The sequence below is a fragment of the Protopterus annectens genome, chromosome 2.part0 (assembly GCF_019279795.1).
Source record: "Protopterus annectens isolate FY-2018-M chromosome 2.part0, PAN1.0, whole genome shotgun sequence".
Lineage (NCBI taxonomy): Eukaryota > Metazoa > Chordata > Ceratodontiformes > Protopteridae > Protopterus > Protopterus annectens.
The window spans coordinates 59,235,493-59,262,802 of record NC_056728.1 but is presented as its reverse complement, the minus strand read 5'-3'; the positions used below and the strand labels follow the sequence as shown (position 1 = coordinate 59,262,802).

General features: G+C 42.0%; 1 protein-coding gene across 1 annotated transcript in view; it reads right to left on the bottom strand.

Moving 5' to 3' along the window:
- Nucleotides 1-1,351: 1,351 nt before the first annotated feature.
- The window catches only part of UBE2G2 (ubiquitin conjugating enzyme E2 G2), a 435,886-nt gene continuing 409,927 nt past the window's right edge, over nucleotides 1,352-27,310 (bottom strand). The window contains exon 6 of the mRNA XM_044060548.1: nucleotides 1,352-5,077. Within this exon, the coding sequence (XP_043916483.1) occupies nucleotides 4,965-5,077 (113 nt within the window). The 3' untranslated portion in view covers nucleotides 1,352-4,964. The remainder of the gene's footprint in view (nucleotides 5,078-27,310) is intronic.

The window sequence follows — 27,310 nt, the reverse complement described above, 5'->3', positions numbered from 1 at the left end:
GTGATGGTACTGTGGCCTGGGTGGAGTCCATGTTGGGTAGGGGTAAGGAGGTTATTATGAGTTAGGTATGGCATTAGTTGTGCGTGAATACATTTCTGAAGGATTTTTGAGAATGGAGAAAGGATGGCAATGGGCCTGAAGTTGGTGATGTCATGGTATTTCCTTCCCTTATGTAGTAGAATAATGAAAGCATGTTTCCAAACTGAAGGGACATAGGATCTGTTTATTAAAATGTAGACTGGCAGGGCTATGCTGCCAGTTGATAATTTGAGGTAGGATGGGGGTAAAATTATCTGGTGCATTACAAGGTTTTAGCTGGAGGAGTCATTTGTTTTATTGTGCTAGTGTGGATGGGTTTGAGGCTGAAAGTGGGGGAATGGTGTGCGCTGTCTGAAGAGAGAGGGGGCTGGTTGGTGGGTGTACTAGCAGGGGTGTGTGGAAAGCTGGAGGTTAGTTTGGATATACAGTCCACAAAGGAGGAGTTGAATGATGTGGCTGTTTCTAGGTCGGACAGGCTAGGGTTGAGACAAGGGTCGCCTGTTATCAGGATGGAGGAGGAGGAGGGAGATAGCACTCCAGAACTTTTTTGGGTTGGCAGTGTGCTCAGACTGAAGCTTGGTGTAATAAGATTTTCAGTCTCTCATTATTCATTTTTTTGTGGTGTTACATAGTATAAAGGTCCCCAAAAAGTGCATTTTTTTGAGGGAAACCTACAGGAGGAAGACAGTTCAACAAAAAAACAGAGTTAAAAAAAGCTGGAAAAAAACACACGGAATCATGAAGCAAACCAATATAAAAGGGTCATACTGAAGCAAAACGATTTTTTAAATTCTGAAATATCCATGACCAGGCAAAGTCTTTAGCCAATCAGTTCAAACAGGTGCACCTTCAGTACTAGATCATGGCCTGTTCTTAAAAATTACATTTTACTGATGAATCCCAGATGAGGGAAAAATAGTAACGAAAGGTATATTTAGGCAGACTTTTCAAGATGGTCTCCAAAGATGAGATACACCTCTATCCACAAAGAAAGAAATAAAAGGCAATGAGGCATCCTTCCTGAACAAATACACACCCTCCCAATGTTTGAACTTTAAGGATTTATAAAGTATGTAGACTGTGATGGAAACAAATGGAAGAATTTTTTTAAATGCCAAATTTTAATAACTAAAGAGAATATATTATAAGATCTCGGAAAACTACAGATGTCTTTCCACAGCAACCTGCTCACAGCTGACCACATTCCTACAGGGAAGCACTCAAGTCGAGGTCACGGCCTGCTGAAGAGTTGAGCAAGCAGAAGTACAACTGATATCTGTAATACAATCAAGTCAAATGATAAAGTCACTCATTTCCATAATTAAATTCTTTATTGAATGTTTAATTTTTTTTTCTATTATAAAACAAATGTTTTAAAAAGTTGAGTAGCACGGTCAAATTTTCAAAAGCATGCAGAAATACAGTATGCTCCACCCCTTTACAAGAGGATCTTGATCAAAATACTGCCACACTAAGAATTTTTTCCCCATTTATGATTCATTCAACATGATGCAATATTCTGCAATTCAAAATTTGCATATAGTGAAGAAATGTGATTTCCTTAACTGTACGGGAAAACAAGATAAAAAAAGCAATATTTTGTCAGAAAGGATAAGTTAGCATCCCACAATGCATTTAAAGCATATCAGAAACGCACACAATTCTCTAATCAGCATACCACAAAAGGTGTACGTTTAATTCAGACTGAAATTTCAGTAATGGCAAAGAAATGCAAACACCTAAGTTATGTGAAGTTATGTGTAAACATGACATGCATGAAGTGCTGACTCAAAGCATATAAAAAAATAAAAACTGTACCTATAACATGTAAATTTCAGTAACTAACAAAGGATTTACTTCTAATCAGGACCAAGTTTCGTTCTATTTTCTTTAACAAACTTAAACTTTGGATCTCTGCCAATAAGTTCAGTACGCAGGTACAGAACCCTGTATTCTAGGACCAACTTTACTCTCCTAATACAGTGAACACCTCTGCAAAAGTAATAAAGCATGCTTTTTGCTGAACGTTATCTGCCAAGTGACACATTTTGCGATACTTCTTCCCCTTTCATATCAGTGTTACAACAGCAACACCACCACCCCTGGATCCCAGCATAAATCCTTTACTCAGGGTGCCAGGAAAAGGACATTCAATTTAAACATCCCAAATCAATAAAAAACAAAGAAAGCAAATATCAGCATGGACAGCAACTGTCCCTTTAAAAAATGAATCACAGGGTCTATTAGACAAGACAGTAACAGAATCATCAGAAAGAAAGCATCAATAGAATTCCTTCAGAAAAGTAACAGTGCCCGTCAAACCTGACATATGTTCGCCTTTCAGAAAGTAACTGAAATGCCAAACACAGATGATGGTCACATCCTCTTCAAAAGAGGAACCTCTGAGTACAAATGCCAACAAATAACCGTCTCCAAAAGAAAGAACATGCAAAGTTGTACAAAGATCTCCTTCACAAAGGAGGCACATGACCGTAACAGATGAAGGTGGCCATTTCCTTCTTAGAATAAGGATTGACCCAAAGAATTTCAGTCGTATCACCTTTCAGGAGAAATGGTCAATGCACTCTACAAACATCAGACAACTCCAATCACAAAATGAGTACCACCACTTCACGCAAGAGTCACTGACATGTCCATCTCCCTTCAGAACAGAATCCAGTACAGCCTCCACCACTTCCGACAGGAGTGAAATACACAGTTTTCATGCTGGTGAAATTCCTTTTAGAGGGTAAACACTATGCAAAGCACAGGTGGTAGTCATTTACTCAGAAAGAAAGGACAAACACCGTTAGTACCTGGCATTCATGTGGTGGTATCTTCCCCCTTCAAATACAATGTATGGACAATGGTGTGATATTTTTCTTTGGAAAGGGAGTGCCTATCTACATGTGGAAGAAACATCCTTTCAGAAAGGGAACAGTGTCCAATACCAACTGCAGTGTTATTCACCACCTTCAGAAAAAAAAAATACTGTTCCGCGTGAAAACATGGCACACCCATTTGTTTCACAATAGAAATTCACGATCCAGGACCTGCAAGCAGTGAATCATTCTTGAGGAGAAAGGTGCATTACTACCAGTAATGGTGGTAGTGGCCCTCAACCTTTGGTAAGAGGAGGAGAGATTAGTGCAGGTCACAAAAGCCTCCACTTCAGAAAGTTATGTGGCTGGATCACCATAACCAGCACAATCAGTAATGATGTCCCTTTCAAAAGGGGGATGCAGTACAAAGCAGAAATTACAACGGAGGATAGGGCCATTCATCCAGCCCTCTCTTCGCTCTGCATATATGTAAGTATGTATACACGTATATAGTTATTTATTTGGATATATACATACTGGCAAGAAATACAACACTATAACTGTGATAATGTATAAAATGTCTAACATCACAGTCAGGAAAGGGTCATCTACTGACAAGTTAGCCAAATAAAAAATGAATTCAGCTACTAAATGCAAGCCCTAAAACAGACTTACTCTGCTTGAAGATGAAATACACCATAAGGAGATCCTGACTGAATGGGTTAGGAAGGCATTATGTATAACAGTAATTACACTCTGCAGCAATGCAGTAAATACAAGATAGAGGAATAAAACACAGTAAACAATACAGACGGAACAAAAATTTTAAGTCTGCATTACGATGCAGAGATGAGGCTGAACATTTTTTCTGATTATAGCAAAATCAAAAATGTTAATCAGCTTCTTAAAACAGCTCCCTAAACTAACAGAAATAACTGGGGTACACTCATCCTTGAGGTAAGGAAGCTTTGGTTTTCACAGTCTGTTTCTGCTGAGAAATAGAGAGCTAACACTGCAAGTTCTTTTTCATTTTTACTTTAAAAAGAAAACACGCAGGCTACCACAAATAGCAGAGGTGTTACAGGAAAGTTTGTTCTAAAGAACAAGTCAATATGTGTATTCTGCCTGGTTACTACTGGGTTTATACTTCACAGCAGTAGGCGCCAACTCAGTACTTAAAACATTCCCTCAAGACCAGTAAATGTGTAGCCCCATACCTCATTTTTCAATGCACCTTTAAAGCAGTAACAGATGGTATCATTTGTAATGAATAACTTTCAAAGGGATTAAAAAATTGGGAAAGCAAAAAGTCACTGTCACCACACATCATGAAAACAAACGGCTTTCAATAATAAAGCATCATCATACCACTTTGCATTTAAAAAGAGATAAACTAAGCAAGTCCTTCAAAAACAAATGAAAACAAAATAAGCAAAAGTCACTTAACACACAAGGATCTTTTTTTTTTTTTTAACATAAGAGACTGTATACAACCTCTTGTACTGCTGCCAAAACAATCTAGAGCTGACAGAGTACACAATTCCAGAGCAGTTTATTCTAACTTCTCCCAGCCTGCCTAACCTCAACCCTGGGGACCAGCCACACTTTAAAATTGTATTCTAAAAAGCAATGATCTGGCTAAAAAAGCAAAAGGCAAACTAACAGCATACAGCATCCCCAGAGTGAAGTAAATAGTAAACATGTTCAACATGAGATATGTTTACACACTTTCAGGTTAAAAGAAACTTGAATCCAGCTCCAGTAACCACAGCAGTGACATCTGCTGGAGTTTCATTTCCATCAGATTAAAAGTGTCCAAGACTAACAGCGACAGGCTTGCAACTGAGTGACATTGAGACTGTTGCTCAGATATGCCACCGATTGATTTATGCCTTCGTCAGCAAAGTAAAGCTTAATTTTTGATAGTGTCACACGCGAATAAAAAAGGTGGTGGGGGGGCAAGGTGCTAGTGCAAAATGATCCCATTTCACCAAAAAAAAATAAACTGCAAAAACATAAGATGTATTTTTAGGCATGAGGGTTTCTGCCAATCCAGCAGCAGGAAAACAGCACCGAGATAACCAGTCCATAAAATACTGCTGTTTATAGTCCTAGGGATTTCCTCACAAGCTGTTGGGCAATCTTGTTGAACTGTGCTCTGTCTTCACGCCACATTTTGGATGCATCCACATTGGCTCCGCTTTCATCATTTGGTTCTGTAAAACAGAGCAAATAAATGCAAACAAAATTAACTTCATTTAAGTCAACATATATATCCAACATGCTCACCTGGTTCAGTCTTCCCTTTCTAGACAACTCACTTTTCCTGGTCACCTACATTCAACCAACCATGACTTCTATTCAGTACCCTGACAAAAATGTAGTTTTTCTTAATATATCTAACGATTAAAAGCTGCATTTTAATTATCTGATCTAGAATTTTTCCTGATGGATTCCAAGATGGATGCTACTTTCACAAATATCCAAGCAATCGGTTGATGCCCACCATTGTGTAATGTATGTTGGCATCCATAACTGCATTCATCCAGGCAGTTCACAAGTTTGCTGCTAGAGACTGCCTTCCTGTAAACCATGTAACACTACATTATTAAACAGCCGATACTATATACTTGCCTAACCTACAGGAAACTCCAAAAGCAGCCGCTGCTGATGGAAGGGATACTGAGCTATGCGGTGATGGCATAACAGTATTCCTTACCCATCAAGGAGGATAGTCTTACAGCCAAAATGATATGGTAATTGAATATCTGATATAGTTATCAAGGCCTCTCCTGCATGGGTCCAAAGTTGTCTTGCATACTAAACAGTGCCACCAGAATAAGAGATGCCAGTGCATTGTTCTAATCCAGAGCTCAAATGGCTTAAGTCCTGGCGAACATGCTACCTGTGTGTCCTAACTTTCTGCAATGCAGTCAACAATGACTGAAAAATGTGTGCAGCAAAGGCTACGTGGACAAAGTGGAGATGTCCCTCAATGAATTCTTCTGTAAGCAAGCAATGGAGGTGGTCACTCTTCTGGTGCAGTGGACTTTTGACAGCACCACTTCTCAGCAGAGGCTTGGATGACTGACCACTATATATGACACAGACAACAGTCCACTTAGAAACTGCCTGCCTGGCAACCACAAGCCCTTACCTTCCTATGCAAAAGGAAAAGCTACTGACCCACCTTCCTAAACCTACATATGCATTTCCTCAGGAAATATCAGAGCTGCTGTCACAAATCTGGGGTGTCAACAGCCCTCTGCCTATGATTTCCATCATCTCAAAGGAATCTAGTACGTTGGTGGATCTTTCCTTGATAAAGGAGAAGGTGAGGGGGGGTTCAACCTGAAGGAGGGACACCATCCTTGTTAAAAGACCAAATACAGTACCATATGTACAAGATTTAAGTGCCATGATGCACAACGCAAAAGTGATAGCTAGAACACTCAAGAGGAGGACTGGCAAAGCTGCCTGCCACGATGGTTCACATTTTATGGAGAGAATGGACAGAACACTCCCTTAAGAGGATTAGAAAAAGTGAGATGTGCATTCTCCTGAACGGCAAAGAGAGTCACACTGGAGTGCCCCATTTATGGTAGACCCTAACCAAGCACAACCTATGAACCCCATATCTTTATTAGGAGTTCAAGGGTTCTAGATTTTACTGTCAGGCTTAAAATATACTGACACTTCAAAAAGCCTGACTGTCACAACCCAATGTTGATTTTTTTTTTTTCTTTTTTTAACTTCCCCCACATATATAAATACACAGTCTTCTGAAGGTAAAGCTTATTCTACAATACAGGAAGAAGTTGTGTAATTATCTGTCACTTTCTTTTTGCTACTAATATTTACTTTTATTAGCTTTTTCCATGAGTGCATTCTAGGGACAGATTTTCAAATGGAACGACATCAGATAAGTACAGTTGTGTACACGTATTATAAATGTAGATGTTAAGAGTGCATTCACTGTTGCAGTCCTGACTAATGGAATTTCCTGCCCTGAAAGCCCTCAGTTGGCTTTCTGGACTATCAGAGAAAAATCTTTCCGGCTCCCAGGTTGGCAGACACCCAGACTGTTGTCAATACACTCTGGTATAAAAGTAGCCAGCCTGGGTCAGAACATCAGTCTTTTATTTCCCTCCAGATAAGAGAAGCCCTGAGAAGACTGGAAGTATCCCAAAGGATAGCCTGGCAGAGGAGGAGAGGCCAAGGAAGGGTTCCCCCTTGGCTGAAATGCACAGTCAGAAGATGCCTATAATTAGGCTAAGGGGGGATAAGAGAGTGGGGAAAAAAGACTGCACCAGTGAATACACACGGACATCTGCATTTATGGTAAGTGCATACAACTGTACTACGTTCATCATATTTCATTGATGCAGTCCTGACTAATAGGAAGATTCCCAAAGCAGAAAAGAGGGTGGAAGGATGGTAGGGCAAAGAGGATGACCTGCAGGATATTAGCAGAAAACCCTGCTCTAGAGTTGGAGAAGGATGCCAAATGATAGTGTTTGATGAAGGTATGCACAGAGGACCAGGTGGTTGCCTCTAAAATGTCCTTGGTCGGAACCCTCTTAATGAAGGCAGCAGAATTAGCAGTAGCCCTGGTGGAGTGAGATCTAATCCCAGCTGGGGGTACCTTGCCATGAAAGCTATAGCAAAAATAGATAAAATAGGAGATCTATTTGGAAATAGTTTGCTTGGAAGTTGGCTTGACTTCTGCACCAGGAGAAAAGGTAATCAAAAGCTGTTTGTTTTTCACAAAGCTTTTGTCCTACTAGGTAAAAACATAGCTGCCTGTGAACATCCAAAGCAAAATTCTATCCCCTTTATTCTGAGGGTTGGGGAAGAAGGTTGGTAGATGGATGGCCCGATTCAGGGCGGTGTCAGATCACCTTGGGCAAGAAGGATGGGTTGGTCCTAGGAGAAACCCTGTCCTTGTGAAAAATAAGAAAATGTTCAACTGTCATGAAGGCCTGCAGTTCAGAAATCCTGTTAGCTGAGGTGATATCTAGTAGTACAGCGGTTTTCCAAGTAAGAAATTTGAGGTAAGCAGTTGCTGCTGGTTCAAAGGGAGGCAAAGTTAATTTTTCTAACACAAAATTCAGGTCCCATGGAGGCACACGCTTCCTTCTGGGAAGACTAATGTGTATGACCCCTTGAGAAACTGTGGAGTGGGTGGGAAAAGATGGTGTGTGAAGGCACAAAGCAGAAATGGCAGAAGCATGGATTTTAACTGAAGAGTAGGAAAGTCCCTGATTTAGCAGTGACGTCAGGTATTCCACAATGCTGGTAATCTGAACGTAGCTCTAGGTGGTAATCTTTGCAAACAGAAAACCTTTTCTATTTGGCTTTGTAAGATTTCCTAGCTGTAGGTCTTCTGGACTCCCAGAGGATGTCTATCACCAGTTTATTTAGGGTGACGCCTGTGTAGGCTGTCGTGGGATCATCCATGCTGCCAAGCTGAGGGTCGGCAGGTTGGGATAAACAATCCTTCCCTCAATTTGAGTGATCAGGTCCACCCTCTGAGGCAGAATCCACTGCCTGGTTGGAGACCTGGAAGAGGAGAGGGCACCAATACTCTCTGAGTCAGTCTTGGGCTATCAGCATTGCTCTTGGGCCTTCCTCCCTTATCTTGAGCAGGATTCAAGGAATTAGCGGTATGGGGGAATGCACAAATGAAGAGTTGGGTCCATGGGAAGGAGAAGGCATCTTTTTTCCAGGTTGACTCTTGTTTGATCCTGGTGCAGACTTTTTCAAATGTCTGTTGTGCTGTCTGGATGCATGGAGATCCACTTGAGAGACCCCCCCCCCCCCAAGGCTGGGTTATGGTCTTGAAAATCCCTGGGTGCAGGTGCCACTCATGAAGGTCCATAAGATTCCTGCTGAGGTGGTCTGCTACAACATTCTGAACTCCTGGAAGGTGCTGTGCCATGAGCTGCAGTCCCAGAGTGTGTGCTGTGTCCCAGATTTGCATCGCTAGATGGCACAGGGGGTAGGGAATGTGTCCCTCCCTATCTGTTGATGTACCAACAGCAATAACTGTGGTGTTGTCTGTCTTTACTAGCAAGATGCCTGGTGTCCATTTTTCTTGAAGGTTATTAGGCCTTTTTGTATGGACATGTGTTCTTTCCAGTTGATGTGCTTGTTTCTAATATTGATTTCCCACTTCCTCTGGGTTTGTAGGTCGTGGAAGTGAGCCTCCCAGGCTGTCTCTAAAGCATCTGTTGTAAGGGTCTGTCCTTGAGGACTGAATATGAAGGGGAGGCCTTGGTTGCGGGTGCAAGTCTGCACCCACCATGCAAACTACAGTTTGAGGCAAGGAATGAGTGGTATCTCTGTCTCTAGTGGTTGGGAGTCCTGGCACCATATGTTCCTGAGATACCACTGCAGCTTTCCTGTGTACAGTTTGGCAAGGGGGACCATGAGGATGCATGAAGCCATGTACCCAAGGGGCTCTTAAGAATTCCCTAACTGAAATCTGATCCTTCTTTTGGATCCTTTAGAAGTAATCTATTAGGAAGAACACTTTCTGGGGGGGAAGAAAGCCTTCTGGAAAGTGGTGTCCAGGAGGGCCCCCAGGAAAACAATCCTTTGGGTTTGTGAAGTGATGGACATCTGGGGCTCAATGTGAACCCCAGAGAAGATGCATGGTTCTGGGTGAATCTGAGATCCTGAAGTAGTTTGATGGGATCTGCTGACTGTATAAGGCAGTCGTCCAGGTAGGGATAGATTTGTATACCCTTGATCCTGCAGAAAGCTATTATTGGAGCCAGGCACTTTGTGAACACTCTTGGCGCAGTAGATAAGCCAAAGGGCAGAGCAGAAAATTAATGACGACTGGATCCTGCCCTGTAGCGAAGGAACTTTTTGTGCGATTCCTGTATAGGAATGTGAAGGTAGGCATCCTTTAGGTCTAGACAGACCACGAAGGCCTGCAGGGACAGCATGGTGAGGAGCTTTTGAAGAGTTAACATTTTGAATTTGGGAAACCAAAAGAAACTGGTTGAGGTTTGACAGGTCCAGGATAGGGTGCAAAGGACCTTCTTTTCCTGGGAAGCAGGAATAGTCTTGAATCAAATCCTATTCCCTGCTGAGGAGGTGAGACTGGCTCTACTACTCCTTGCACACAAAGATTTTGAATTTGAACCTGGCCTCTGTCATTTGATTTAGGGGGACATGTGGAAAAATCTAAGGATTTTAATTGCTCTCTAAAAGTGAGGTTGTAACCATTTGCAATAATGTCAAATTAAAAAATTGTCAGCGAGACCTGAACGCAAACTCACTACCACTCGCAACAATATTGCCAACAGCAAATGTACACAGTTCCAACACCATGGGAAGTATAAAAAGAGGTTTAATGTTAAAACGTTTTAGCATTAAACCTGTTTTTATACTTCCCGTGGTGTTGGAACTGTGTACATTTGCTGTTGGCAATATTGTTGCGAGTGGTAGTGAGTTTGCGTTCAGGTCTCACTGACAATTTTTTTATTTTACGTTCCGAAAGTTTGTTTCAGAGGTAGTATTTGCAATAATGTCGAGAACCCACTTGTCTAAGGTAATCAGGGTACAGGTATGATAGGAGAGACACAAGCCTTCCTCCTAGCTTTGGGGTGGTATGAAGGTGGGTTGGCTGAGTCATTGTGAGTCTCTGGAAGTGGCTTGGAGTCTAGAACCCACTTGTCTTGAGGTTTTCAAAGTCCACTGTCTGCATTTTTGCAGGAGTTGCCTCTGCCATCGTGATTTTCCCTTTGAGGTTTCCTCTGGCTACTTCTAGGCTGGGAGGGAAAGGATCAGTGTTTAGCAGGGATATTTCTACTGAACCAGGGAGGCTGCACCTGGAGGAAATCTTTCACCATTTGCAGACTTGGTTTTGTCCTCCATCTTTTCCAGCACTTCTGCTTTTGGGCCAAAAAGAACATTCTTGTCAAGGGGGGGTATCTAACAGATTAGATTTAACATAGTTGAGAAGGGCATGCTCTTGGACCCAGTAATGGCAGCTCTACAAGAGGGTTCCATGGCATCATATCCACAGTGTACAGAATGCTTAACCTGTGCACTAGCATGAGTTCTGACAGGTCCTTGGAAAGGTATTTGTCCTCCAGGGCAGACACCTTCTGTAAATTGGTCAAGGAAACTCACTTTACCGATCTGCAATACAGTGGTGACAAGGAAATATACCTTTTCACCACTGTAGTGTGATCTCCGAGTTTGTTTATTTATTTAATATCTATCTATATATCTATCTATATCTATATCTATATCTATATATATGCGCAGCGGAGGTGGGGGGGCACAGCCGCCCACATGGGGGGGGTGCCTGCTAAAATGTGTTTTTGCTTGCCGGACCAGACCCTCGCTACTTACATACACTAAGTGCGAGAAAGCAGTCAGAGATCGGTAAAGTGAGTTTAGCGAAGTGCACATTCGGTTAAGTGCACTTTTGCTAAACTGGGTCTCTATCTTCTCTTGTTCTAACAAGTGTAATTTCGAACAAGAAATAGTCCCATTTATTTATATATATATCTACATATATATATATATATATATATATATATATATATATATATATATATATCTATCTATATACATATATATATATATATATATATATATATATATATATATCTATATATATATATATATATATATATATAAAATAAAATACACGCACACACACAACATTAAAGCAGACACAGTTAATTATGCTACTTGACAGCAGCTTAAGCAAAATTTAAAAAGTTATAAGCGGATAAATTATCACAAAGATACATTACCGATTGCAATTTACTATTTGTATGCATGTGCAAATTAAGAGGAAGAGAGATCATTTAATATGTGAAACTTGGTACAGTGCTTGCTTGTAATGGTTTAATCAAACTTCACACATAAAATGCACTAGAGAAGAGAAAAAAAATATATCAGAAGGATGCCCATGAGGCAACAGACTTGGTAGGAGTAGATGGAGTTAGAACGGCTGGAAGAAAGACTGCTAATAGAAGCAAGTATGGAATGGAGGAGAAAGGCATTACATTAATAAAGCTTTGACATTTGAAGGGGAGATAAAGAGAATGGGGAGAGAAGGTGTACACTGAGTAAGGTGACAGAAAGCAAGTTCTTGATGAAGGTGAAGCAGTACAGAGCTCGACTTCACATTAAAGCCTTGGAAATTAAAGGCAAACAAGTCAAGCCACTTAGCAGATTTATGGTACTAGAGTGTGCAGGGGGGATGATTCAGCAATGTACATGGTACAACTATTTGAAGAGCTTTTCATTCTGCAGTCATTGTAAAAAATTAGTTTCTGGGACAGTAAAAAAAAAAAAAAAAATCACCGTAACTATACAAGCTTGAGAGGAATCACTGCTACAGTAGAATTCCTGACATTTGGGAATTCCTAGACCAACTCTTCATGTGAGGATTCAAACACTTTACAGTCTAACAGCAACTTTTTTTCTAGTGAAAAGACTATATACCCTGTTCAGAAAGAGCCATCATGGAAAGGACATATTACACAGAGTCTCACTGCAGTAACTTCTCTGAGATGTTAGGGTTAAAACAAACATAGGTGACATAATGGGTTTACTGCTCCCATGACTCCTGCCCTGCAAAATCTCTACAGATCAAAAAAGACTACTCTGGAACACTGGGGTGTGATTTGGAAAGGAAGGAGAGCTTACATTACTATTGTGATTATACTCATCTTCTGCTCTGGTAAGTTTGCTGTACAACTCTACTAGGTCCTTTCATATTGACTACTGCTGCAGCAGCATTCCTGATTCATGGGAAAATTTCCACAGCAACAGTAAGACCGGTAAAAGGAGGCAAAATAAGATAAAGATGGGGGTCACCTTGTCTGGTTTCTCTAGATGAACCCTTGCAGCATAGCAGCACCAAAACCTGCTCTACTTCGGACTGCAGATGCAATCTGTAGCTGGACACAAGACTAGGAGAATGCCTCACAAATTCTAGGTTGAGACATCCCTGAAGTAGAGCAGCTGCCCTTGAAGAGTACACCCAAAGTTACCCCCCCCCCCCCAAAGGTACTTCCATGTCTCTCATGTCTCTCTCAGCAAACGATGCAGTTAGCTAGCCACTTGGAAAAGATTTGCCTAGACAGTGGCCTGGGTACCATTCTTCAGGCAGTCAAAAATAACTCATTTGTCTTAAGCAGAACTTTGTTCTCTTATCAGAGCTGCTTCTGGACATGCAGATAGAAAGCACAATATATTTTCTGCTTTATTCTGGAGGTGAGGAAAAAAAGATGAGCAATCAGATTAGATGGCCTAATTTATGACATTACTTTCAGCATACAAAAAGGGCTCATTCAAAGGCTGGCCCTGTGTCTATGGCATAGTATAAGTGGTTCCTTGTATACCAGAAACTTGCTCCTCTGATACTTTCCTGGCAGATACCAAATCCACTTAAAAGACTTAAGGACAGACACTTAAATGGAACTGACACAGCTAATTCAAATGAGTCAAGTCAACTCCTAACGTTGTAAGGAAAAGGAATGGAATTCTATGGAAGAGTAGTATGTAAGGTAGTTTTTGCCAAACTAGTCTCTGTAGTCAGCTCTTTGACTTAAACTCAGTTAATGGAAGTTAAGAAAAGAAACACTTAACAAGTCTGTCTGTACTCCAACAAAAATTCACCTTTTAGGCAAGCTTTTTCACAGTACGGCAAACTCTCACTTAGCTACAATGCTCTTTTCTAAAGCACGACTCTGAAACAGGAGCTGACAAAATAAAACAGTACTCACAAAGACTTCTAAATAGCAGTGTATCTCTTCCAACTTCAAGCAGCAGTGAACAAAGCACCTCCCATCTACCTGAAGAATAAATCTAGCAGGCTTCTCCTCTCAAGGAGTCGGGACCCTTCCCTCATAATGATATCCACAGAACTGCATTCACTCTAGTCTATGCAACTCCAACTAGTCTTCCTCAGCCCAAAGGTTACAAACCTGCTGTGCACTAGGGAACAGGGTTTTAAATATCCTTATGTGCAACTATCCTTCACTAATCTAGAAACAAGAAAGGATGTTAAAAGTAATCTCATTAAAAGTGATATTTATCCTTATGATGTCTGACCATTCTAGAACAGTACATTTAAGGGGATCACCCAACACTATTCTAAAACTGTCTAGAAAGACCAGCTCTCCTCATGAACTGCTTGGCCAGAAAGTCATTTGCTGGCGGATGCAGCCTTGAAATGCAAGACAATATGGCAAACACATGCACTTTAATGGGAAAGTAGGAGAGTCCTGCTGGAAAAAAAGATCCAACAAGTAGGAGACAATGAGGGGCACCACTACTTGCAAAGGGTCCTAGCTAATTTTGCAAAAAATGGAAAATCTCTTCCATATAGCAAGTTAAGACACCCTCCTTATATTAAGGTTCCTGGTTTCTTCCAGTTAAGAAAACATCAGACCATTCAAATTGTCCGAGTCCCCTCACACTTAAGTGGAACATGGTGCCAGTCCTCTGAGGCAGCAAGTTTAATCTGTGGTGCAAAGCACTGTATTTCTCTTGCAAACAGTTATAAGCATGTTGAAGCAGTGTTGCCTAGATCTCTCTCCCTGCATACCGCCTGCAGCACTCTTGCTATTAGAGAAGGAAAATGGCATGCTTATCAAACCATGTTCTTTCAGGGTAAGGAGAAGGAGCTGACCACCCATCACGCACTAGGTGGGAAAGCTGAAGGTTTGCTAGCAAGGCAGAGATCTTAATCACAAATCAGTCTATCAGGGACCTGAAAACTTTGTGCAACTTCTATTCATAATTCCTTGAAAAGACTGCAGTCAAACAGTACACAAAGCACTTAGTGCTAAGGAGATGTACACTGCCCAAGTTCCATGTTTGCTTGTACCACTTGATATCAGGCTTGCACCTCTAGTCTGCAAGGGGGGCATGAACGAATTCCCACTTATGGCCACTTCCCTGTGGTGTTGTCAGTTGTGAGCAACACTCACAAACTTTCACACATCCCCACAGCTTTTTTAAGTTTGAATAGCTAAGGTAACAATTTGCATTTCCTTCATAATGGAATCTCTTCTGTGAAGGACTACCTGGCCTGGACTTTTGGCGTGTTAATATGGGTTCTCCCCAAAAGAGATCAAAGGTATCCGTCATTAAATGACTAGTTTGGTTCTGGTGGCACAAATAGAAGGCTCTCGTTCTTGTGTACCTGCTCTGCTCCACAAATGAACTTCTTACTACATAAAATAACTATTAAGATCTCGTCCAGGAACTGCATCTGCTGACTCCAGGAAGATTTTAGGAACCACTGGGTCTTCATTAACAGCTTCACGACAGGGACTGTAGAACAAAGCCTATATCCCTAATACTTGGGTAAAGTTCCTTCACTCAACATTAAGTCCTGCTGGCTAATGAAAATGTTTCTATAAAGATGGCTTTTCCTGGTAAATGTGCCTTGCCCTCCACCATGTTATGTACTGCCACAAGAAAGACAGTTGTATCTAGGATGAAGCTTGCTCTGAGGGAGACTGGCAAGAAATCCTAGTCTCTGTAAGCAATGCCTTACAATATTCAACTTTTCACAGAGCTCCTGTTTCATTATGGCCTGAAGGAAGCAATTGCCCAAGTATGAGTAGATGTGTAGATAGGTACTCCTCCCCCATCCTCAGGTGGGCCATTATAGGAGCCAGCATTATACAAATACTTTGGGTATGGTAGGCATCCCAAAGAGCAAAGCTGTAAACTGGAAGTGGCAGTCTCCCACTTGTATCCTGCAACACCTTTAATGTCCCAAACTGGGACAGGAAGGTAAATGTGGCACATCTAAAATGTTTTAGGAATGCCCCAATTGTTAAGGGAATGAGAAATGAAGTGTAAACACCCTAAACCATGGCATTTTCAAAAACATATGTGATGAATCTAAAACTGGACTTCATGACATGCCCATTTTGGGTACCAGAAATGGCCAGGAATGCAAGGGGCAGTGTTCATTTTGAGGGCCTCTGATGGCTTTTTGGGCTAACAATTTGTAAATGAGAAAGGAAAGTTTTAACTGGTCCTCTGGAAAGGCAAGCTTGCTCATAAAGGGTGGGCTGGATTTCAATTCTAATCTGCATCCATTTGCAAGGATTCTTAACACCAGCCCACTGAAGTAATGCTTGCCCAACAATCCCAGAAATTACTTGCCTACTCCCCTGTGGCATCACAGGCACACTTAACGCCCTTCCTCACACTGCGACTCAGCTGGTCAAGCCCAGCAATCACAGACAAGTGAGTAAGTACAGGATGAAACTTAGGTCTTGCTGCTTATGGAGTTCAACTTGATACGTGAGCTTGTGTGTTTGGCAGTTAATAGTCCTGAAAGCCAATGAGCCTAACATACACATACCATTGTTCTAAACCCAGGGTTCCACTCTCCCTATCACTGGGTAGAGGTACTATGGCCTAGAACTAGCGTAGAACACTTAGTTGCATACAGAGTCCATAACAGGGTTCATGTAGAGACACTGAAAATTCTTCTGGACCCTGTACGACTGGTAGGGCTACTCTAGGGCTGGGGGGGGGTTTGAAAATCTCGCCACTAAAAAAGGCATCTTCAAAGACAGTTGAGACCACCCTGTGTTTGGGCTCCTTCAAGCACAAACCTTATAGATACCGTCTCTCCTAGTATGTGATGATAATGCTTGCATTTCCCATATGAAATGACCATTCTTGGGGAGGGGAGTAATCTCAAAGAAACACCTACTGAAGACTACCCTGAGAGTTTCCTACCTCATTATTCCAGTCATATGCCATACAGTAAAAACACTGGGAAACACAAGCTAATGCCTCCTCTTCCCTTGAGGAGGAAGTAAAGTCCTTGGTCAAGAAAATTCTATTGCATGTGGTGTGTTCAGTGACATGCAGCAGTGTGTGGCACCCAAGGCCACTTGTCACTGTACAGTAAGTTTCTTTAAGTCCTGCAAAGTTAAGACTATTGCCCCCCCCCCCCCGAAGGCAATTGTTTGTGGGTGACAGTTCCTCATCCAAGCTTTCCTTCGTCAGTTTGTTCCGTTACTACCACAAACCCCAACTATCCATGGCAGGCACAAATGCATTCTAGTACGAGCAGATGACAGATGATGGCTAGTATTCAGAGAATCTGAAAGTAGCACAAGACTGCGAGCTAGCTGAAAGCATGACAGGGATGAAGTGATGCCTATGCTGGGCCTGCAATAAGCTTCAATCCATACTGCCTAATGGTGGACTCTCATACTTGTAACTCAATCTCCCAGTAGACATCATGGGTGGGGGTGTAAGTGTCAGGAGAAGGTCCCAAGTCCCACAGGTTCATGACCACATAACTCAAAGTAGCAATCTCAAAGACAAAGCTAGTCACTAGCTCCTCATTTAAAGACAAGGCAGGGCAGCACAAGAACATTGGGAAGCGCACACACGCATAACCCTTGTGAGAGCTAAGCCCAGGCCTGAATCTTCTTGACACTGGCACAGAACTGCTAAAAGGCTCATGTCCTAGGCAAGGGTAAGCTCACCACATTAAAGTTTGTGATGGGCCAGCTAGGCACAGGACCCACCTAAGCCTAGACTGCAAGAACCACCACTTCAGTCTCCAAGAAAATGGCTATCATCTTCAGCTAGGTCTGTGATGTGGGCTAGCAACTTATCCTGCTTTCAGTATCAAGCAGACTGGTCAAACCAGTCATCACAGCAGTTGTCAGTATTGTGCTCTTTTCCCAGAGACATAACACAGGCAATACTGGTGATTTAATAGCTACAGCAACACTATTCAGATGCTCAGGTATGAGAACACAGGACTTTACCAATGACAGCAAGGAACAAGATCTGAAATGTGTACAAAGAAAACAAATGACAGGCTTAAAGGATCAGCAAGCTTATGTTGCGTCACCACATGCAATAGTAAAGTACACAAATATTTTTAAACATAGTATTTTCCTATTAAAAAAAGCTAAATTCCAACTAGTGATTTTTTTTCTAGATTTTTCCTTGCATACTTGAGATCATTCCCCTTCCTCATAACCCATATTCTTTTCCCTACCGTTCTGGAGTCCCTGGCATGGGGAGTCAGTTATTCAAGTAGCCATGGAGATGTGTGCTCATTTTCATTTTGTGATGTGACCAATAATGGCATTTCTAGTGATGTCCTAACTTGTCCCCTTATGACTGATGCGAGTGCCATCCAACATGAGGGTCTATTAAAAACTCCCCATGAGTATGAATGTTCCCACTCTCACACTAATGAGAATTACCATCACAGTCTTGGTAAGCCAAGCCCTTGTCTCTGGTTAATGACTGAAACTCTGACATCTGCAAGCCTCAGACAACATTTTGCAAAGCAGCCGAATGGATGACCACATTCCTCCTCCCAGAAATAACGCAGCTGCAGCTGCTCACTCCTGAAACACTGAAAAATACTAAAAATGTCCTGCATGTGGCAAATTATATATGGACATCAACCCCCACACACCACACCACCACCCATTGACTAGCTAGTGTACTCTGAAGGTCAGGTTCTGCCATTCTCTCCAGCAAACACAAAAAAGCCTGTCAAAACATTTACCCTATGAGTAGAGTGACCAGTCAGGCCACAGCAATAAACCCACAGAATAATTTGTGCAGCCAAGCAGAATATACCAACATATACCTACAGCCTCTACTGTTACAGGACAGAGCCATTAATCTGTGTACAAGCTACAAATAAATGCACGATACACAAAGAATATGCTACAAACACACTGGGGCAAATACCACACAATGTACTACAATATTTTATATCAGCCAAGTATGCAAATCTTTATAAAATAGGTTAACACTAAGCTATACAATCAAAAGAGCAGGTTGAGGCTCCAGTCAACATCCTTTGGTTGAGTACTGTGACAAAACCATTTGAACTAGAAATTTTCTGTTGCCAGGATGGGTTCCTAGTTCATTAACAGCAAATAACCTGGTCAGATTTTCAAGCACCTTACTCATTACAATGTAAGAAAAAGCTGCCTTCAGAGATCCACCAAGAGCAATATGTACTCACCAGCATTCTGATGACAAGGATAAAGGGATAAATACCTGATTATGATCCAGGTGACAAGAGTTTAATGACTTGGGCACTTACTGGAGCTGGTTGACAGGAAGAGGAATAATAAGGTATTGCCAGCTCACCTCTTCCAAGTAGAAGGGGGTGGAGATGCTTTGGGGACTTGGTAGCTTTTCATAAGCCCCAGTGCTGATATCAGAACCATAAATATAAAACTATGCTTCAACAGGTCACCAGGTAAAGATGAGTGCCACCTCACAGGTGGAAGCACTTCTCCTGCTGCCATTGTACACTCTCCCAAGTGATGTCACCTAACAAGTCAGTGAGAGGTAGGGCTTAGAGAATCTTATCTGACCTTCTCAAATTCAGTGCGTTGTGGCCTGCTCTGGTTATAAATGACTCGCATGAATTTGGGATTCCTGTGTGTACGGGTCCACCTGAAAGGGAGGATCCTCCTAGCATGGCAGGAGCCATCACATGTCAGAAGTAATGGAGGATGGGAAAATGCAGGAGCTGGCATTGAGGAGTCAATGGCAGCAGAGCAAAGAGAATAAAAACTGTGCATCTAAGGCAATGTATAGCACAGTAAGCATAAAGGATTACCTGACAATGCCAGCTTATACTTGTGGACACCTGTAAGTTTCTGAACAAATTTTATTTACCTTAACATTTGTTAAATGGAGTAATAGCCCAATTCTAAAAGCCTCATTTCAATTACTAACTTTGGTAAAGAATTTGATAAAAAGACAGCACAATATTCAAAAACATTATGTGACTACGTAAAATAATAACTTTAGCATGCATACAGACAATTAAACAGTCATAACATGATTTCTTCTATATAAACACAGCCATGAAGCAAAAAACACAAAATGATCCAGTTAAGTAGCCTTCCTGGAAAGTCTCACAAACAAGAAATAAAGGATAAAACATCATGCAGGTGAAAAGAGAGAGTAAAGCACAGTTGTAGAACTAAACTTATTATAACAGTAGATGTTTTGATAGCTTGGGCTACTGCAAAAGTGATGTATTTGGGTCCCATTACCTGCTAATCAGCCAGTGTTTAAAGGCTTAAGGGTATCCTTCTGTCAGGAACTCTAGCAGAGTTCCATCTATAAAGGCTGCTAGAAGAGCCAAAATCTTCAGAGCTTCTTTAACCCAAATAAGGGAGGTAACAGCCCTGAAAGGATAAAAAAAAAAGCAAGTGCTAGGAAAGTACAGTTGTGTACACTTACCATAAATGTAGATGCTAGAGTGTATTCACTGTTGCAGTCATTACATTTGGGTTATCTGCCTGCAGGTAGCCCTTGGCCTGATTAACAAAGTCTTGGGTCCTGCATCAGTTGCTGTCCCTTCTTCCATGACGTCAAGTCGTCAGGGGTATAAAACATGCAGCCGACGCCATTACATCAGTTTTTCTTGCCCCAGATGTCAGCTGTCCCCCTAATGGAAAGCAATTCAATATAAAATTACAATGATATACTTCCAACAAAAAAAGCAAATGCACCAAAAAGGCTTTAAGCATAGTAAAGGAAAACAGAGGTTTAGCCAAAAGAAGTTAGGGGGCTGGAGAGAGGGTAACCAGGACTGCAACAGTGAATACACTCGAACATCTACATTTATGGTAAGTGTACACACAACTGTACTATGTTCTTAGTGTTTCACTGTTGCAGTCATTACATTTGGGTAGATTCCCAAAGCTATGGTTGGGAGGAGGAATTTAGGTAGCATTAGGACTAGCTATAAGGCCCTGCAAGACTGCAGTGGCAAAGCCAGCTCTGGATTTAGAGACAATTGGCAAATGATAATGCTTGGTGAAAGTATGTATAGAACTCCAGGTAGCAGCTTCTAGGATGTCCATGGTAGGGACGCCTCTGAGAAAGGCTGTAGAGGTAGACGCAGCCCTTGTGGAGTGAGGTCTGATCCCCTGGGGGATAAGTTTTCCATGGTGCTTATAGCAGAAATGAATGCAATGGCTTATCCATTTAGAAATGGTTTGCTGTGAAATAGCCTTCCCCTCTGCCCCTGCAGCAAATGCCACCAGCAGTTGTTCAGATTTCCTTTAAGGTTTAGTCCTGCCCAAGTAGAATCTAAACTGTCTGTGCACATCTAAGGACTGCAGTATCCGTTCCCCTTTGTTCTGTGGACTGGAAAAGAAAGCTGGCAAATGAATGGACTGATTAAGAGCCACACTGGATACCACCTTGGGCATGAAGGATGGATTGGGTCTGAGGGACACCCTGTCCGCATGAAAGATGATGAAAGGCTCCACTGCCATAACGGCCTGTAATTCAGATACCCTTCTAGCTGAAGTGATTGCTAAAAGGAAAGCGGTTTTCCAAGAAAGAAATTTTTAAGTCTGCAGTAGCAGCTGGCTTGAAAGGAGGTAGAGTGAGTTTCTCCAAGACAAAGTTAAGGTCCCAGGCTGGGGTTGGAGCTCTCCTGGGTGGTCTCAATTTTTTGGCCCCTCTGAGGAACTGCTTAATGAGCTGAAATGGCTGAGGCGTGGATTTTAATGGAGGAAAAAGACAAGCCCTTGTGAAGCATCTCAGTTAAGTATTGTAAAATCTGAGGTAAATTGGGTGCTGCTGTGCTCATCTCTTGAGATTGGATCCAGGTACAGAATCTTTTCCATTTTTCAGCATAAGATTTTCTAGTACTAGGCCTCCTTGCCTCTAAAATAGATGTCCATCACGGGTTTACTGAGGGATGGTAAAGGAGAGATTATGTAATTAGCCAGGCTGCAAGGTTCAGTGTTAGAAGCTGAGGGTGCAGAATCTGGTTCTCCTGCTGAGACAACAGTGAAGGAGTCTGAGGCAGGTGCCATGGGGGTAACCTTGACACACTGCGCAGGAGGGGATACCAGTGTTGGCGTGGCCGGTCTGGAGCAATCAAAATCATCCTTGGTTTGTCCTGTTTGATTTTTAGTAGTACTTTGGAGGGCAGAGGAAAAGGGGGGAAGGCACAGACTGATATAGGTTTTTCCAGCTGAAGGACAGAGCATCTACTTTCCAGGCTTGTTTGTGGGTAGTCTTCGTGCAAAATTTGTCCAATTGGTAGTTTTGGGGAGAGGCAAACAAGTCTATATCTGGGCTCCCCCATTTGCTTGTCAACATGTTGAAAATCCTTGGTTCCAGTTTCCACTCATGTGGGTCCATGAGGTTTCTGCTTAGTCCCTCTGCCAGTGTATTTAATTTTCCTGGCAGGAATTGAGCTTGTAAGTGCACTTGGTAGCTCAAGGCTGTGTTCCTCAATGCCATGGCTAGTCTGCAGAGGGGGTAAGAGTGTGTATCCCCCTGCTTGCTTATGTACCACATAACAGTGGTGTTGTCCGTCTTTACCATTAGTTGTCCTGGAAGAATGTGGTCCTTGAAGGCTGTCAGAGCATTCTGTACAGCTAACATTTCTTTTTGATTGATATGCAGGTGCATTTGACTTGGGTTCCATTTGCCCTGAATGCAGTTCCCTGCCAGGTGAGCCCCCCATGCATAGTCTGATGCGTCTGTTGTTAGAGTGGCAAGGGGTGGTGTGAAAGGTAGTCCCTTGTTTTGGTGGCAGGCCTCTGGCCCACCAAAGGAACTCTAGGCGTAGGCAAGGTATGATAGGAATTATTGCTTCTAGATCCTGAGAATGTTGACACCATAGGCTTTTTAGATACCACTAGTTTCCTCATATGCAGTCTTGCATATGGAATTAGAAGAATGCAGGAGGCCACAAACCCCAAGGCTTGCAGTATTTATCTTGCAGATAGCAGGGTTTTTGTGGCCACTTGTTTGAAGTAGGTTGTCAAATGAATGTTTCTCTGGCGTGAGGTAAGCCATCTGGGAAGTTGTATTCAAGCTTGCTCCCAGGAATAAAATTTGTTGACAGGGTACCAGATGTGATTTCTTTTTGTTTATGGTGTACCCCAGACAAATCAGCACCCTTTGTACAAAAGCCAGATGATTTAAAAGTATGTCCTGGCTTTTTGCCTGAATTAGACACTCATCCAGGTATGGGTATATTTCAATATTTCTTTGCCTGCAAAATGCAATAACTGGAGCTAGGCACTTTGTGAATACCCTGGGCGCAGTAGATAAGCCAAAGGGCAGTGCAGAGAACTGATAGTGCGTGTAGCCTGCTTTGAAGTGTGGGTATCTTCTGCAAGAATCCCTGATTGTGATGTTGAGGTATGCTTCTTTTAAATGTAGTGTTGCCAACCAGACATCTTTGCCTAGCATAGGAAGTAATTGGTGAAGAGTCAGCATCTTGAATTTTGGAATCTCCAAAAATGTGTTTAGAGTAGACAGGTCCAGGATAAGATGCCATGAATTGTCTTTTCTGGGTACCATGAAAAGTCACGAGTAGAAACCTTGTCCCTTTTCCTCTTCTGGTACCAGCTGAATAGCCCCCATGCTTAAGAGAGAAAGTACTTGTTTTTGAGCCTCTGCCCACTGATTTGGGGGTAGGTCTGGCCACCCGCTTGGCGTTGGCAACGTGTGGAAGTGAAATCTGTATCCCTGGGACACTACATTTAAAACCCATTTGTCCTAGGTAATGAGTTCCCAGTTATTTGCATGAAGAGCAATCTTTCCCCCCAAAGGGACAGTCAGTTGATAAGTGCTTGGAAGTTTTAAAAGGAAGTCATTGACACAGTTTACCATAGGGGGAAATCTTATTACTCCCAGATTTGGAAGTGGAGGCTCCCCACTGCTTAGTCCTGTGTGTCCCCTGGGACTGAAATCTGGGGTTTTTGCTGTGTCTGGATTTGGCGCGAGAAGAACTGGAAGGGGCTTGGAAAAGACCAATTTTTAGAGGGCCAGTGCCTACTAAATCTAGGAGACTGAACTTGTAAAAATCTTTAAGAGTTTGCATAGATTTAGCTTTATTTTCCATCTTTTTAAGAACTTCCTCAGCTTTGTTGCCAAACAGGCAGTCCTGATTTAAGGGAGCATCCAACAATTTAGCTTTAACATGATCAGGCAAAGAATGCTCCTTAAGCCAAGCATGCCTTCTGAGCACAGACCCAGTAAAGGCAGCCCTGCAAGAGGCCTCTAATGAATCAAAACCACACTGCAAAGTATGTTTTCCAACTTGTTCAGCAGAATGCATTAAATCCTGTAATTCTTTATTTTCCACACAGTCTGGAATCAACATCATTTTCTGTTTAAGCAATCCAATAACATGTTGCTGATACTTTAACATATGAAACTGGCAAAAAACAGACTGGATCAGTGAAATCAGAAAGCCACAAGGTCCACTCAGCGATATTTAGTCTTAACGCACTTTTTATTACAAAACAAGCAACGTTTTCGCTACAACCCCTGCTGTAGCTTCCTCAGAGTACAAAATAAAATCTATAGCAGTTTCTTTTTAAACATAAAAGCGCGCCAAACAATGAGGCAGCGCAACATTGTTAAAGGTACAGAAAGTGTAAACAAAAACACATATTTTCTACCAAATCTAAAACATGTCCTACCAAGAAAGATTCCAGGACTAAGCCATTCAATTAAAACCTTATAGTCTTTAAGGAAATTTAAAATAAAATGATAAGAATAAAAACCATTAACAAAGAAACCGGAACCTGTCCGAACTTGCATGTAACATAAGCCCTAGATGGAGAGTAAACATAGAACATAATGCCGTTGTCGAAGACAACGCCAATCCAGACTGAACTTGGTACTGGCAAGGCAGAAATCCTACATGTTTGGGTGTCGCTGAAACAGTTCGTTAAAGTTCACTAAATACTGCACAAGGCAGAATCAGTGACTACTAAAAAAATTAAATCTACCCCACTTAACCACGGAGAGTCATGTCCTATATAACCAACCTTAAAATATTAAAAGTGTTTAGGACATTTTGGACGTTGAAGAAAAATTCAATCTCTAAATGTGTAACTGTGCAACTCCTTATTATAAAATAGAGCGATCCCAGTCCTGGCGAGACCAAACCAAGGAAACTGTTCAGCGTGGGGATAAAATATCATGGTCTGGGCTTAGTCGAAGCAGGAACTGATATCAAGAAATCAGTCCTGCAAGGAGCAGTCAAGGAATCCACCACGCTTATGAAACTCAACTAGGTAAATTACCGGAAGTAGTGGTCCAACAACAATTTTAAAGTCGTCCTGTAGTTCATATAGATGGTGGATTCCTTGACTGCTCCTTGCAGGACTGATTTCTTGATATCAGTTCCTGCTTCGACTAAGCCCAGACCATGATATTTTATCCCCACGCTGAACAGTTTCCTTGGTTTGGTCTCGCCAGGACTGGGATCGCTCTATTTTATAATAAGGAGTTGCACAGGTACACATTTAGAGATTGAATTTTTCTTCAACGTCCAAAATGTCCTAAACACTTTTAATATTTTAAGGTTGGTTATATAGGACATGACTCTCCGTGGTTAAGTGGGGTAGATTTAATTTTTTTAGTAGTCGCTGATTCTGCCTTGTGCAGTATTTAGTGAACTTTAACGAACTGTTTCAGCGACACCCAAACATGTAGGATTTCTGCCTTGCCAGTACCAAGTTCAGTCTGGATTGGCGTTGTCTTCGACAACGGCATTATGTTCTATGTTTACTCTCCATCTAGGGCTTATGTTACATGCAAGTTCGGACAGGTTCCGGTTTCTTTGTTAATGGTTTTTATTCTTATCATTTTATTTTAAATTTCCTTAAAGACTATAAGGTTTTAATTGAATGGCTTAGTCCTGGAATCTTTCTTGGTAGGACATGTTTTAGATTTGGTAGAAAATATGTGTTTTTGTTTACACTTTCTGTACCTTTAACAATGTTGCGCTGCCTCATTGTTTGGCGCGCTTTTATGTTTAAAAAGAAACTGCTATAGATTTTATTTTGTACTCTGAGGAAGCTACAGCAGGGGTTGTAGCGAAAACGTTGCTTGTTTTGTAATAAAAAGTGCGTTAAGACTAAATATCGCTGAGTGGACCTTGTGGCTTTCTGATTTCACTGATCCAGTCTGTTTTTTCCCGGTTTTTTGGTCGAGCAGCAGTTTGTTTTCAGTATATGAAACTGGCAGTTTAAAGCCCTAAAGGCCAAGGTTGCAGAAGTATAAACCTTCTTACCCCATATCTATCCAGCGCCCTGGAGTCTCTATCAGAAGGGGTAGGATTTTTAGCAGTAGAAGCCTTAATGCCCTTGGGCCCCTGTGAAATAGTCTCTGGATCCGCAATAGGATTTTTTAAAAAGGAACTTGTGTGACTCAGGGACCCTGTAGTATCTGTCAGGTTTTCTGGGAGCAGGAGGCAAGGAATCAGGGGCCAAACTAGATTCCGAAAAAGCATCAACAATGTCTAGTACAGGAGGAATAGCTGAAGGCCTATGCTGAGGTAGGAGTAAGAAATCCCTAAGTCTCTTTTTTGAATCAGAAAAATCCTGGCTTTCCCAGTGGAAATGCTCCCTTAGAGTATGTAAGGTTTCCCCAAAAGAAAAATCCTCTGGAGGGGAAGCAGAGGGAATGGAGTCCTCTGCATCAGAATCCTCATAAGTAGATAAGGGCAAATCCAGATCATCAGAAGAATCCAAAAAAAACTGAATCCTGGTCAGAAGATTCATAAACAACTTCAGTCCTAGGCCTCTTAGAAAGGGGGGGTTGGCTACCCCGGATTAGAGTTATTAGATCTTCAGCCATTCTTATTTGTTTTTTAGGCATAGAGGCCTGAACATGTGGCCTGGGCGTCAGTTTTTTAGGCATGGTTCGAGATTCAGGCCTAAGTGAAGAAGGAGGTGTCAGTTTAATATGCATCTCTGTAGGCCTGAATACGCCCTCAGAAGCCAGTGCCTGCACAGCGGCTCCGTACCCATCCAAGGTAGACACATCCACGGGTTCCACAGTTGAAGCATCTCGCAGCATAACGGACTCCGAATGGGTCTCCGTAGAGGACTGAGAATCAGAAGTAGTGGGTATCAGGGGCTGTAAAAGCGCCTCACTGAGTACCGGCGAACTGGTGACTGGCTTAGAAGCATCGTCGGCAGTTTTGGACCTCGGCGACCTGTCTATCTTGCGTTTTTTCAGAATCCTGGTAGTCGGATGGCTAACCGACGACATTTCTGGATAATTAAACAGAGAACAGAAATATTTAGAGGCGAAAATATACAGACAGATAATGCGCTGATTAAATAAAGCACAAAACCGACAGCAAGGTACGTCGTGGTTAGGGCCTAGACAAGGAATACAGTACGAATGAAAATCTTTACGAGGTATTTGCCTTCCACAAGTAATCCAATTATTAACTTTTACTGACATCGGTAAGGAGCAAGAAAAAGTTTCCCCAATGGGGTACTTGGCTTTAGTTGAAGACTTCGGTTCTGAAACTCGAAAACGAAAATTTCAGGAGTCGGCCGACTGGCACTTGCGAACTGCTTCTGTTTCGGGCACCGCACAGCAAAAAAGACTGATGTAATGGCGTCGGCTGCATGTTTTAT